The 15,293-nt window shown below is 48.5% G+C and overlaps 1 protein-coding gene across 1 annotated transcript; it reads left to right on the top strand.

Annotated features, from left to right (window-relative positions):
- The first annotated feature begins 619 nt into the window (after positions 1-619).
- On the top strand, positions 620-4,448 carry PRRT1 (proline rich transmembrane protein 1). Its single transcript, XM_060615200.3, has 4 exons — positions 620-971; positions 1,875-2,413; positions 3,039-3,224; positions 3,367-4,448. Exons 1-4 carry the CDS (start codon positions 953-955, stop codon positions 3,541-3,543), a joined length of 921 nt encoding a protein of 306 aa, XP_060471183.1. The 5' UTR covers positions 620-952; the 3' UTR covers positions 3,544-4,448.
- Positions 4,449-15,293: the final 10,845 nt, after the last annotated feature.

Genomic DNA, 15,293 nt, shown 5'->3' with positions numbered 1-15,293 from the left:
AAGATACAATGAACAAATAAAAGACTGCAATTACTGCTGTGCCCTGAACCTCGCACTCCTGTCACTCAGGAGGTGGCGTTGCGTCTTGGCAGAGGTGGTGGGTGGATGGGTGGGATTTTAAAAAATGGATCTGAACACTGAGGGGCCCAGGAACTCTAAGAAGCCCGATAATCAAGTGGGGAAAGAGCATATATTATCCCCCAAACTTACTCTCTGTCCTTCTCCCACCCCCACCCCCCCCTAACCGCAGGTCCAACTCCCCTGGAAATACTCTAGACCCAAGCCCCCCACTTTACCTGCAATTTACCCAGACCATAACCCTGGGAACTCTTTCAGGTCATCGCAGGTCTCAACTCTGCAGTTCTCTCTCACGCAGTTATCTTTCTTAAAGCGGGGGCAGCTAAGGCCAAGCATTTGGGAGAAGGTCCTGAGAACTTGCAGGGACTCTGAGGGAAGCTGAGGAGGGGGACATCTGACTAAGGTGAACCAGATCCGGTGGGGACTGGGGTATTGAATCCACCAAGCACCTGCTCACTTCCTCCCACAGTATAATCACTGTAGCCAGTCTTGGAGGGGAAGACTCTAGAGAGTTCTCCCCCCTCCCCCCCCCCCCCCACTCCTTCCTTCCCTTAGTCCCACCCGCCTTGCCTGGTCTAGCTCGCCTCCCTGTTTCCATGACAACTCCAAGGGAGCCCAAACTGGGGGCCTGAATGCCGGGGTGAGAGGAGGAGAGACCTAGTGAGGGTACCTCGGAAACTCTCCCCTTCCCTCTCCTCGGCCCCTTTAAGCTCCCCCCCCTTCCCTGCTCTCCCTCCGCCCCCCGCCGCTGTCTTCATCTCTCCATCTCTGTGCTGCCGCTGCGCCGGCTGCGCAATCCGCACACCAAGACTCCGACGCCAGCCAGGGACCCCGACTCCCGCTGCAGACACCCTGTCCCAGCGACACCACAGGCATGTCATCGGAAAAGTCAGGTAAAAAACAACAACAAAACCTCCTGCCCTTTCCACCATCTCCAGACTCTCCCCCCAATCCTTGGCCCCAACCCCCTCCCTCACCCCTCCGTTGGGGGGGGGGGCAATTCTATTTCATTTCATTTCGGTCCAGCTCTCAACCCCCCCCCCCATCCCCTTCTCTTTCTGTATTCCCCTCCTTCCTCTCCTTCCAATCTCAGCCTTGTCCCCTTGCCAACAACATGGAAAGGGGACAGGTTGAAAGGGTGAAGGAAGTACAAGAGTGGCTTAGCATCAGCCAGGTGCTGCAGGGATAGCATCATTGGGAGTGACAGATGGACAGATGACACTGGCTCACATGGAGACATTCAGTGGGGAAATAATAAAAACATGATGAGATGGAGGTTGTCAGGGGAGTAGAATCCAGAAGACCCTTGTTTATCTGCCCTAAATGAGGTGCTGAGATTCCCAGAGAGGCTAGGGCACCCATCCCCAGTGCAAGAAGACAGAGTGGAATATGTCATCCTTCATGTGTTTATACAACTGTTGAATTGAGCACATGTTAACACAGTGTTGCATGTCTACACACGTGCACACACAGGACTAGCTCAGATGGGCAAGCCCAAGGCAGCCATAGCTTGGGTGTGCAGGTGAAAGCTGTGGGCACCGTTGCTGAAGGGGGAGATGAGCAGAGGAGGGTTTCCACTTCAAAACTAGATTGAAAGAAACAAGGGGGGTGGGCAGATGGCTTAGATACAACCCCTTTCCTGCCCCTAAGACCAAGAGATGGCTTCTCACCCATCTCCTCTGTCTCTCCCATTATCTTTCTCCATCCCTGTCCCTGTATCTCCCCCTACCCCCTTATCTCTTCTCTGCCTGTCTTGCCTCTCTCCCCATACCCTCTCCTGTGCTCACTGCCCCCAGGCCTCTCAGACTCAGTGCCTCACACCTCTCCACCACCCTATAATGCCCCCCAGCCCCCGGCCGAACCCCCTGCCCCACCCCCACAGGCAGCCCCTTCCTCTCACCATCACCACCACCACCACTACCACCAGTCCGGGACCGCCACCCTCCCGCGCTTGGGGGCAGGCGGCCTGGCTTCTTCCGTGGCCACTGGTCAGCGCGGTCCCTCATCCTCCGCCACCCTGCCGCGACCGCCACACCACGCTCCACCTGGCCCGGCCGCCGGGGCGCCCCCACCCGGCTGCGCTACCTTGCCCCGCATGCCACCCGACCCTTACCTGCAGGAGACTCGCTTCGAGGGCCCACTGCCCCCGCCGCCGCCGGCCGCCGCCGCCCCACCCCCGCCGGCGCCCTCCCATACGGCCCAGGCTCCGGGCTTCGTAGTGCCCACGCACACGGGGGCGGTAGGCACGCTGCCACTGGGGGGCTATGTAGCCCCCGGCTACCCCTTACAGCTGCAGCCTTGCACTGCCTACGTGCCGGTCTACCCAGTGGGCACGGTGAGTACAGGGCGGATGGGGCTTGGGAGGAAGGGGTGGGGACACACAGGGGGCTAGTGAGACAGAAAAACAGGGCCTGGGACCAGGCGGCGTTCCTAGGACAAGGCCTAGAGAGAGGAGGGACTAGGAAAGGCTTGGGAATGGGGGTTGGGGGGTTGGAGGGTCTAGTAGTCATTTGGGGTCAGAGAAGGGGAACGGAGCCTAGAAGTCCAGAGGAGGTTTGAAAGAAGGAAACAGCCTGGAGAGAGGGGGAGAAGAAACGAAACCTGGGAAACATGGAGGAGGATAAGGGAGAGTAAACCTGGAACTGACTGAATAGGGAAGGCCAGGCAGATATTTGGAGAGAAGAAACGAGGTCTGAAGTGAGGCCAGGGCAGCCCTGGTGCGGCCATACCTTGGGAGAGGGAGTGTGGAGATCACCAAGAATATAGGGTTAATGACAGCAGTGAAGAGAGAAGAACCTAGTGGAATTTATGGGTGTCCTGGAAGGGTCGTGGATGATAAGTTTCTCTGAGAAGCAACGTGCAAGAATTGTGCTTTAAAAACCATTGTGCCAGACACAGAATGTTGGTGGGCTCAGAGACGATGGGAATGACATTCTCTCCCCCCAACCTTCTCTACACAGCCCTATACAGGCGGGACCCCGGGGGGGACGGGAGTAGCCTCCACGCTCCCCCCGCCGCCCCAGGCCCCAGGGCTGGCCCTGCTAGAGCCGAGGCGCCCGCCGCACGACTACATGCCCATCGCGGTGCTGACCACCATCTGTTGCTTCTGGCCTACGGGCATCATCGCCATCTTCAAGGCAGTGCAGGTGGAAGTGGGGGAGAGGGCGGGCATCTGGGAAGGGAGCCCTCACCCGGTTTTTCTTATTCCAAGGGAGTGCCGAATGTTCTGGGAAGCATCTCAGAGGGAGCAGCAGCTCTGATCAGCTTTCTTCCGCCCGTCTCCCGCAGGTGCGCACGGCCTTGGCCCGCGGAGACATGGTGTCTGCCGAGATCGCTTCCCGCGAGGCCCGGAACTTCTCCTTCATCTCCCTAGCGGTGGGCATCGCAGCCATGGTGCTCTGTACCATCCTCACCGTAGTCATCATCATTGCCGCTCAGCACCATGAGAACTACTGGGATCCGTAAGGACGCACCCGGCCTGGCCCCGCCCCGCCCCTCAACCTCCCAAGCGCGTTCTGCAGCCACGCAGCGGATCCAGTGGGTGCCCCGCACACCTGCCTCTGGGGCCACCGAATTTCGATACATCCTAAACTCTGCCTCCACGGAACCTCTCGCCTTGCGGGCACGCTCCGAATCCAGTTCCTCAGGAACCCCGAAAAAACCCACCCCCCCCCCAGGGATGCCACTTTCCGGGATCCCCGCCAAATGCCGGGCCCTCAGTCACTCCAGTACCCCGCCGCCTCTAAATGCAGCGACCCCAGCGGAGCTCCTTGGGTCTCCACTCGCCGCTGGGAGACCGGTCCCCAAAGCCCCGCCTCCTCTATAGGCTCCGCCCTGGCTCTGTCAAAACCCCGCCTCCAGGGCGGCAGGCTCCGCCTTCCTTTCCTTCCCCGCGAGGTGACTGCGTCCGGTGATTGGGTTGTGGCGCTAGGCCTCGCCCCCAGACTGACACACTCCTCCCCTTCTCCTGGCGCGGGGACCTAGCCCCGAGGTAGTTACGCCCCCACGCTCTCTCATTTTTGATGGTACAGTTTTGTCTTCTCCACCCAGGTCTCTTACTATTTTCTTGCTAATCCCAGAACCTCTACTTTTGGTAATTTTGGAATGAGATTTCGGAGGTTCCCAGTTTAGGACCTTTCACCCCGGGATGACGAACGTCCCCGTTGTCTGTAAATATTCCCTTCCACCTATTCCAATCAGTGGGCAGCCGGGCAGAAGGTAACCCAGGGTAGGACCTCCCAACGTCAGGAGGAGCCAGCCCCGTTCCCCGCTCCCCTCGCCAGTCCCTACCTTGTTCTGATTTGTGCGTGAGAGTGTGTGTGAATTTCTGAAAGAATATTAAAGAGACTAAGTGGATTTATCACCCGCAATTCCGAAGACTGCCGCCTTACAAAGACCCTCCTCCTTTGGTTCCCTCTTTTACCTCCTCTTAGCTTCCCTTCCGAGGGAAAGAAAGATAAAAGAAATCTGACAGAGACAAAAGTGGGAGGAGACAGATTCCCAAGACACCACAGAGACAGACACAACCATGGGAGGGGGGAGGGGAGACTCCTTAGGAATCCTACCAGGGAAATCTGGTATGGGGTCCATTCTTGGTGGGGATTTCTTTCCCCCAGCACACATTTTTCACCTGCTATTAGACTGGGCTTAGGGCTTTGAAGAGAGGGAATTTACAAGTAGACCCAAGTATCTATCCCAGAACTCCAGGAAATCAGGAGAAAAGGACAGACTATTCTAATAGGGTGACAGGGAAAAGATGCCAACTGCTTACAGCTGTTCCTGCCTTCAGGCTGGAGGGTGGTAAACAACTTGGATTAGAGCCCTGCATGGTATGTTGTACCTGCATGGGGAAGGCAAAGGGAGCAGAGTGCTATGGGAGGCCATCGCAGTCCACACAGGCTGCTAGAACAAAAATGCTATTGACTCGGTGACTTATAAGTAACAGAAATTTATTTCTCACAGTTCTGAAGGCTGGAAGTCTGACAGCAGGCTGCCAGTATAGTTGGGTGAGGGCCCTCTTCTGAGTTACAGACCTCTCATTGTATCCTTACATGGTGGCAGGGGCAAGGGAGCTCTCTAGGGTCTTTTTTACAAAAGCACTAATCCCATTCATGAGAGTTCCACCTTCATGACCTTAAGCACCTCCCAAAGACCCCCACCTCCTAATACCATCAAATTGTGCATTAGGATTTCAACGTATGAATTTGGTGGGGAGCACAAATATTCAGACCACAGCAGAGCCCCAGAGAAGAGGTCACTAGGCTCTCAAGTCCAGCTAGGGCTAGTTGCCCACTGGTACCCTGAGGTCAACCAGGAGGCCTCTGGTGTAGGGGTGCACAAGCAGTGGACTTGGTATCCATCTGTACACCTGCAGGACAGGGTTCTATGCTGAATTTGCGCATTCATACAACATGCAGGTGCCATGCAGGATGCTGGCAAGACATCTGCCCAGACAATAGATGTGAACACCGACCTCATGGAGTTGAGAATCTGAAGGAAAACCATGCACCGAGATAGGAGACATGGGAGAAGGATGAGATGGACTATGGAAATCATGGGTTCCCCTTTGGACGTTTCAGATTTAATGTGTTTTGTTCACCAAAGATCTTGAAAAAAGAATTCACATTTGCAGCTTCCACTTCCTCACCACCTACTCATTCCCCCCTCCCTTATATAAGTATTGTCAGAGATGTGTCTGTGTCTCTCTTTTTTTCATACCCACTATTTCTTAACCCTTTAAAACATATTTCCACTCCCTTCTCTACTGAAACTGCTCTCTCAAATACCAGAAGTTACCAAGAACCAAAGTTACCAGAAATTACTAGGAACCAAAATCAATGGCATTTGCACAGTATATATGCAGTGCCTTTCTGAACCCTCCCATGTTTGTCCCTTGTCCCTAGATTCTCCACTCATCTAGTTCACAGACATGTTATCTCCCCCCCACCTCTGTACATACTTCAAATCATGCCCCCCTCTTTTTTTTCCCTCCCTTCCCCTAAGTGTCTATCTCTAGATTTTACCCTTTTCAGAGACTTTCCCATCCACTCCAAATTCAGAGATCATTTCTAACTAAATGTTTTTCTGCCATGGACCAAATGTTCGTGTTCTCCTCAAATTAATTAGATCAGTTGAAATCTAATCCTAAGCGTGTTGGTGGGGCCTTTGGGAAGTGATTAGTCATGAGGACAGACCTTCATGAATAAGATTAGTGCCCTTGGGACGCCTGGGTGGCTCAGTCGGTTGAGCATCCGACTTCAGCTCAGGTCATGATTTCATGGTTCATGAGTTCAAGCCGCACATCGGGCTCTGTGCTGACAGCTTGGAGCCTGGAGCCTGCTTCAGATTCTGTGTCTCCCTCTCTCTCTGCCCCTCCCCCACTCACACTCTCTCTCTCTCTCTCTCTCTCTCTCTCTCAAAAATAAATGTTAAAAAAAAAAAGATTAGTGCCCTTATAAAAAGAGACCCCAGAGAGCTCCCTTGTCCCTTCCACCACATGAGGACACAGTGAGAGGACAGCATTCCATGTACCAGAGGGGGCTCGCACCTTACACCAAATCTGCCACCACCTGGATGTTAAACTTCCTGGCCTCCAGAACTGTGAGAAATAACTCCTGTTGTTTATAAGCCATTCACAGTTTGTGGTATTTTGTTACAGCAGTCTGAGTTGTCAGAGACATTCTCCAACCTATATATGTATATGCAGGCATTCTTCCAGTGCCTGTGGAATACGGCCACATGGACCATACTGCTTGTCCTCTAAACTCAGCATGTTCCAAACCAAAATGATGAGATGCTACTGAAAACCTGCTTCCCTGTCTCTCTTAATGGCACCATTTCCCCCATCACCCTTATCTGAAAACTTGATGTTCCCTCCATCTTTCTCCTGCCTTTACTTTTTGGTGTGCTGTCAAGCTAAATCAATTTTATCATCACAATATCTTTTGAATCTGTAACTTTTCCCCAGCGCTTGTCTGAATAATGACCTCATCTGGGATTGCTGCAACAGCTCCTCTAAACGATCTCCCTACTTCCTACCTCTCTTACCTCTCGCAGCTCCAAGTCTCCCTCAACACTGCTGTCAGGTTACCCTCCCTAAACATGCTTTTTTTTTTTATAACTTCACTTCTCAAAACTCCTTCAAGATTCCCTATAGCTTACTCAATTATTTATAAAATTGTAATCTGGCCTTCACTCCCTTCCATAATTTAAAACCATCCAGCTTTCTCTCTTCATCCTAATCTCCGACCAAACTGCATTACTCATCATTCCACCCCCAGGTTTTTGCCCAGCTGTTCTCAAATCTCAGACCTCTTTCTCTAAACTCTGTCTCTTACAAACCAAATTGTTTGCTGCTTGTCATGTGTTTCGGACCACATCTAAGCTTGAGCTCACGATGTTCTCCCTTCACATTTGCGTCTCCACTTGGCCAAAATTTACCTATCCTTTAGGGCTCAGATCAATTCACCCCAACTCAAGCAGGAAGGAATTTCTCTCCTATGGATTTGACTAAAGCAATCACTTCTAAACAGAGCTCCAGGCATTCCTTGGAGCAATGATTCTCACCCCTGGCTATACATTAGAGTCATCTGGGAGCTTTTAAAAATCCCAAAGCCCAGGTCACATCCTGAACCAATTAAATCACAGTCTCTAAGGGTGAGACTCAGGCATCAATATTTTTTTAGACATCCCCAGGTAATTCCAAAGGGCAGCCAAGATTGCAAACCATAGGCTTAGAGGAAGTTTAGGGACCACAAAGGGAGGAGGAGGGGGGAGCCTATGGCTTCAACTAGAGCAACTTTCTTTAAGAGAAAGGTATGCAGATCTAAAACCTACACATTGTTCACTTTATCTGCATTTTCCCATGTCTTCCCACCTGAGATGTTGTTGTTTTTGTTTGTTTCTGTTTTTGGGTTTTGTTTTTTTTTTTTTAACGTTTATTTACTTAGGGGCACCTGGGTGGTTCAGTCAGTTAAGCATCTGACTTCGACCCAGGTCATGATCTCATAGTTTGTGAGTTGGAGCCCCACATCAGGCTCACTGCTGTCAGTGCAGAGCCCATTTCAGATCCTCTGTCCTCCTCTCTCTCTGCTCCTCCCCTGCTCATGCGCGCACGCTCTCTCTCAATATAAATACATAAACCTTTTAAAAATCCTTACAAAAATAAATGAAAGTTTATTTACTTATGGGGGGGGCAGGAAGAGAGAATTCCAAGCAGGCTGTGCAGGTGCTAGTCCAACATGGGGCTCGAACCCCAGAACTGTGAGATCATGACCTGAGCTGAACCCAAGAGCCAGAGGCTTAACCCACTGAGCCACCCAGGCACCCTCCCACCTGAGGTCTTGATGTAAACATCTCACTTTGTGAGCTACTAGAAGGCAGGAGCCAAATTTGGTTTAGCTCTGGTTTTCAGATCCTCCTCAGATAGAACCTCTTGTACCACTCTTTGAACTCAATTGAATGGAAAAGAATTAGGCAGAGGAAGAAATGAATGACAATGGCTTCCTCCAGATCTCTTCACCCAGATTCCTCCCTTAAGAAGTGTATTCCAATTTGATTTCCCTCCCAGTTTACCTGAATTCCTTCCCTGTGTGGTGCTCTTGATTCTTGCACCACTACAGACAGAGATCCCATCCTCTAGGAGAGGCTCTGGACCCTTCTAACATCTACTTGAGAGGTCTGATTCCCCCAATCGTTTGATTCTGGGTCATCATTCCCCCTCGTTCATTGAAGATTCAGTACATAGGTTACTGCCTTCCTTCCTCTTTACCACCACGTCTGTCATTTCATTACTTTGCGGGGGGGGGGGGGGGGGCTTGAATAGCCCTGTAAATAACCATCCAGCACCCTGATCAATTCCTGTCCTTCATCACTTCCACCAAGGTTTTCCCCCACTCCTTAGCCACTCTTCTCTGTGTCCTACCTCCAGCTGGGTTACCATCAATAACTGCCACCCCTCCCAAATCTGTTCAGTCTTTGCATGTCACCCCTTCTTCCATTCAGTACCTCATTCCAAAAGTTCTTCAATCCCACCCAGACCTTCCATCCATCGACTCTCTCACTCTTCTTTCATATTTGTTCCCCTCAATTTTTCACTTCCCTTATTACCCAGTATAGATCTCACGGTTCAATACTGTCATCACCTCTCAGCCCTTGCCCTTTTATTCCTGGCCCCTCTCATTCAGACACATTTTAGTCCCGGTTAAATCCAATTCTGTCTGCTCCGCACCTGCCCCCAACAGCTGAATATGTCTGGGGGAAAATACACAGTCATATTGACTGGTCTCACTTCCTATCAGCCCTCAGTATGGCCTGCAAGCTCACATTGCCCCAAGCTGTTCACATCCCCCAAGTCTGAGACTGCAATTTCACAAGATGGCAACCTTCCTTCCTATTCAGTGAGAAAACAGAAAATTTCAGAAGAGAACTTCCCCCTGGTTCCACCCTCAAATCTACTAGTTCATTTGGTTTTCAGCTGTATTTATTGCCTTCTTGTTACTGCATAGAAGCTGACCTGCTCCCAGTTGCCACCCCATCTGTACATTGGGGTCCTGTCCCTTCCCACCTTTCAGAAATGAGACTCTTAAAATTATCTCCTACCTCTCTTACATAATCAGTTTCCCCCTCTTTACTGAAACATTCCCATCATCATACAAAGATGCTGTAATAATACAGCTCACGTTTGAGAAGGAAAAATAAACCTCTCATTTTCTATTTACCTATGCAGTGAAAGCACAACATTCAGAATAGTAGATACCCCTTGGCAGGAGAGGAAATCCAATTGGAGAGGGACACACAGGGAACTTTAACAATGGCAGGGAGATTTTATTTCTCAAAATCTTTTTTAATGTTTTTATTTATTTTTGAGACAGAGAGAGACAGAGCATGAGCAGGGGAGGGACAGAGAGAGAGGGAGACACAGAATCTGAAGCAGGCTCCAGGCCTGCTGGGGCTCAACGCGGGACTCAAACTCACAGACCATGAGATCATGACCTGAGCCGAAGTTGGACTCTCAACCAACTGAGCCACCCAGGTGCCCCAGGGAGATTTTATTTCTTAAGCTGCATGATGTTCATTAAATTACTTTGTAATATACCTGTGTCAAGATTGAGAAATGCTGAACTAGACCATCAGCAACATGTGACACAGTCAAACACTTCTTCCTCCTTGAAATGCTTTCTTCACTTTAATACTCTTTCTGGATCCAACTAAAAAAAGTATTGTATTCCCTAATTCCTTATTTGCTGCTCCTTTTGTCTTCATTGACAGCTCCTACTCCTCTTCCAGACACCTACATATTAGAGGGCTTCAGGACCCTTCCCTTGATCCTCTGCCTAATCCAAGCTCCCACAGCTACCATTGTCCCTTGAACTAACCCCTTAACTGGATTTTCTGCTTCCATTTTTGACTGATACAGTCCATTCTCCATGCAGAAATCAAAGTGATCTTGGGGCGCCTGGGTGGCTCGGTCGGTTAAGGTTCGACTTCGGCTCAGGTCATGATCTCACGGACCGTGAGTTCAAGCCCCGCGTCGGGCTCTGTGCTGACAGCTCAGAGCCTGGAGCCTGTTTCAGATTCTGTGTCTCCCTCTCTCTCTGCCCCTCCCCTGTTCATGCTCTGCCTCTCTCTGTTTCAAAAACAAATAAATGTTAAAAAAGAAAAAATTAAAAAAAAAAAGAAATCAAAGTGATCTTTTATTATACATCCTGCCCAAGCGAGCACCAGAGTGATCTTGTAAATTACCAGATGCTATCACTCACCTTGCTCAAACCTTCTGGTGGCTACCATATATACACTTAGAATAAGGTCCAAAATATGTTGGCCTATGAAGCCTACCAGACCTTGTTTCTTCCCCACCTCCTTGACTTCATCCCCTCCCACCCTTTGCCTTGTTTACTCTGCTTCACCCACTCTGGCCTCCTTGCTGGTCTCTGAGCCGCTAGGAATTTAACATAAAAATCCAATTCCTTTCCGCCTAGGGCCTTTGCACTCCTGTTTTTGTCTTCCTGGACACTCTTCCTCCAGTTATCTGCACGCCTGCTCCCTTGCTCATTCATGTCTTTGCACAAATATCACCTCTACAAGGAAGCTTCTCCTCATCATGATTAAAAACAGCACAAGGGGCCTCAGTCGATTAAGTGTCCTACTTCAGCTCAGGTCATGATCTCATGGTTTATAAGTTCGAGCTCCATAATGGACTCACCATTGTCAGCAAGGAGCCTGCTTCAGATTCTTCTCTCCCCCTCTCTATCTCTGCCCCTCCCATGCTCTCTCTCTCTCTCTCTCAAAAATAAATAAACATTAAAAAATAAATAAAAAACAGCCCTGTGCCTGGTATTGTGGTCATAATGCATGGCCAAGATTTGGTAAAGAGCAGCTCTTATCATTAAACATTTCTCTGTGGAAAAGTCTGCCTTTCACTGCTTCATCCTGCCTGAAAACCCTGCCTATAATACAACCCTAAAATGCTTTGGGAGCAGAGGAGGGAGGAACAATTTTGACATAAATCCCAACAGAACTAAAACCACAGAAACCACCAAAGCTAAACAGAAGGGGAAATTTATTTAGCCTTTGGAAAGCTAGAATTTTTGTCTCTCGTGCTGATGATAAATCGCAGAGAGTAACTGCAGCATATGGTGCCATGTGGTGAGTATGGAATGCAGAGGAATGTGAGGGTATAAAAAATTCCAACCATCTTGATGCCTGGTGACAGGGCAGCCCGCATGGGATATTGAGATCTCTGAGAAAGCTGAGATTGACAAGCCAGAGATGAATAATACTGGATGTAAAGTGGCTTTCATTTCCTTATCTCTCCTGACTTGTATTGCTTCCTTCACCTGCAATAAACAAACTCCTGCAATCTCTGCAGGTCAAAATCATGTCCATCCTCCAAGACTCAACCCTCTGGACTCCTTTTCAGATCACCCCCCAGTTGGAAATAACCTCCCTGCCACTTATCAGTTGTATGCTTGCCTCTGGAGCTTTTGTTAACTATGACCTTACCCTATTAGACTGCTGGTGGGGATCTCTCTATATTTCTCTCTGTGTTCCATTGACAAGTTCTGAGTACTCAGTAAAGATTATTGAATGAATAAGAATCTTACTTCACCCATTTAGAGGGAAGGTGCCATATGCTTTGTGTGTATGGAGACAACAAGGAACAACCACCAGCTCACAAATTATCTTGCACCAGTTCCTGAACCTCTTCTCTCAGCTTCTGCCATCAGGTTAGATCTTTGATGACGGCAAAACAACGCCCCCGTGGAGCAGAAACAGACCCATAAATACAGAGGACAAACTGATGGCTGCCAGAGGGGAGGAAGGCAAGGAGATGGGCAAAGTGTATGAAGAACAGGGAATACAGGCTCCTAGTTGTGGAATGAATAAGTCACAGGGATTAAAAGTTCAACATAGGGAATATGGTCAATTCTATTATGATAATACTGTATAGTGACAAACGGGCTCTACACTTGTGGTTGAGCGTGGCATAACATATAGACTTGTCCTGTCATTACATTGTCCACCTGAAACTAATGTAACATTGTGTGTCAACTATCCTTCCATTAAAACACACACACACACACACACACACACACACACACACACACACACAATGCCCATATAGGATAAGGCAAGAAGAGCACCAGAATATGGCCAGATACTCTGAGTTACCTTGAAAAGATATGACTCAGAAAAAAGAAAGAAGAAAGAAGAAAGACAGGACAGAAATGACACCAGGTGGGGTTTAAAAACAATTATTTACAGGTAAATCCTCACAAACTTGTCATATGTGGAGATTTCCCTCAGAATGATCTTCAACAAGGCATTAAATGTCCTTTATAATGACTTGGATGAAGGAAGAATTATTCCAGAATAGGGTCTATTGTCTATAATCACAGATTGCAAAAGCAGTGACCCCACCTCCACCCCAAGTCCTTCCATTCTCCCAAGATGTCTCTCTGACTTTCTTAACACAGAGTCTCCTATGATCTCATTTCCTTTCCAGAGGTTCCTGTGTGCTACTCCCTCCCATCCCTTTCACCTGAGACAGGAGAAATGTCTTAGACACAAGGTAAGTCATGTTCCAAAGCACCCATACAATTTGGTGCTGTGAGGTTAGTCCCTGAAACACCAAAAGAAGAGGGAGAGCAGGAGACACTTGTAGTGGGAGGTTGGGATTGAATCTAGTCACTTGGAGAAGAAAGTTCCTTTTCATCTCTTTCCCTCAAGGCTGCTCTTCTTCCAGTTCATTCTCAAATCTTTAGGGGAAAGAGAAAGATGAGAAACAGTGTTCCTTCCTCACTCTTCAGTCCAAGCCTCTACCCCAACAGGTAAGCAAATTTTCACTTGTCATCCTCTTTGTGTCCTCCTCAGACTCAGATCCCATGTTCTCTAGTCAGGCCTGGGGATATAATCCTCCTAGCGTGTTTCCCCACTTCTTCCCAATTCCTTAGTGACTATCCCTAGAGAGCGGAGTCCCCGCATGATGAGGCTCAAGGGGCAGGGAACCAGGAGAGAGCAAGCAGTGAGGCAGTTAACATTCATGCAGCAACACTTTGGGGAAGAACCTATGCTTTTCCCCATTTCTGAGTCTTCACATCTTTGTCCCTTCCTACTCCTCTGTTTCTCAAGCTGAGACCGGGGGAACCTAAAGATCCATGGGTTCCTCCTCTGAGAATTCCGAGTCTTCTTACATAAAATTTAAATGTGTTTTCATTTTGATGAAATTAAAATTTTATTTATTTAAAAAAATATTTTTGGGGCACCTGGGTGGCTCAGTCTGTTAAATGTCCCACTTTGGCTCAGGTCATGATCTCACAGTTTGTAGGTTTGAGCCCCATGTCTGGCTCTGTGCTGACAGCTCCTGCTTTGGATTCTGTGTCTCCCTCTCTCTCTGCCCTTCCCCTGCTCACCCTCTGTCTCTCTCTCTCAAAAAATAAACATTAAAAAAAATTTAATAAAAAATAAATAAAAATTTAAAAATATACAAAAATATTTTCATTTTGGATGATTTGGATTACTTTCTTTAGGAGTTTATGTGCCTATGCTTGTATTTGTTTTTATAGTCACAATGGTGACAAGGGATCACCTGAAGAGACAAAGTCGACCACTTAATTCAGTGGTTTTCAATATGGGTTCTATAGAACTGAGATGTAGTTCTAACTCATTCTTTGAATGGCAGTAAGAATGTCTCATCCCTAAGGAATATCTCCTAATCCTTCATCCACTCTCATAGCATCTCACACTTCTCCGTGCTACTGTAATTACTATTTTCTTGACGGACTAGAAGTTCCATGAGAGCAGAGACTGTGTCTATCTCATTCATCTATGTACCCTCAATTCCTAGCATGCTGCCTGGAACATAGCATGTGCTCAATAAGCATTTGTTGAAGGAGGAAGGAAGGAAGGAAGGAAGGAAGGAAGGAAGGAAGGAAGGAAGGAAGGAGAAACACAAAAATATAGAGACAAAGCCTCTGCCCTCTCGAGTCTGTTGGAACTGAAACACATACACACAAAACAATAAGAGAACATTACAAAGCAATACATTTGTAGCAGAATACAGTTTCTTTTCACTGAGAGAAGCTGATCTTTGAAGGGTCATCAGAGTGGCCCTCTCAGTTAAGGCATACAACACAAATTAGCAAACTTTGTCCATGGATTAGGGTGTAATCAAACTTTTGCGACTCATTCTAGACTTCTTGCCTTTTCAAAAAACGCTAGAAATGGAAAGGGGGAAGGAGAGAGGGAGAAAATGTGGATTAATTTTCAATAGGAGCCTGGGCTTACAAGGGAGCCTGGGATTACAAGAATCAGACTATTTAGCCATACGGGAAAAGATAGCAGTGGACTAAGGTTATTCTGACCCAGAACCCAGAAGTAAAACTTGGGAAAAAGTCTAGGTTAATGACTTGAGTCTCAACACAAAATGGAGAGGACTGTTCTGACACAATTCTGTGCCTAATGAGGAAACTACCTCCCTTCCTGGCTGTCCTGGCATGGTTTTTGTAGTGAAGAAGGAGCCAAAGTGAAGTACTGAGAATGGGATTCTCCTTCCCTGAAGAGCTGTGGTGGCCCAGCCAGTGCTGGGAGCTGGTCAAGCAAGGCTGAATCACACTTTTGTGTGGGACCTACTTCTTTTATTAGGAGGAGGAAGAGGACCAGTTTTCCATCCAGTGACACGCCCAATGGAACAGGTTATGCCAGTTATATATACA

This window comes from Panthera onca, chromosome B2, assembly GCF_046562875.1.
Source record: "Panthera onca isolate mPanOnc1 chromosome B2, mPanOnc1 haplotype 2, whole genome shotgun sequence".
NCBI lineage: Eukaryota > Metazoa > Chordata > Mammalia > Carnivora > Felidae > Panthera > Panthera onca.
The sequence above is the reverse complement of the archived record's forward strand: the minus strand, read 5'-3'. Positions and strand labels throughout refer to the sequence as shown.

Coding starts and splice junctions, on each gene's coding strand:
- PRRT1 (XM_060615200.3), top strand. Junction 2,414..3,038: donor CGGTCTACCCAGTGGGCACG/GTGAGTACAGGG, acceptor TTCTCTACACAG/CCCTATACAGGCGGGACCCC. Junction 3,225..3,366: donor CCATCTTCAAGGCAGTGCAG/GTGGAAGTGGGG, acceptor CGTCTCCCGCAG/GTGCGCACGGCCTTGGCCCG.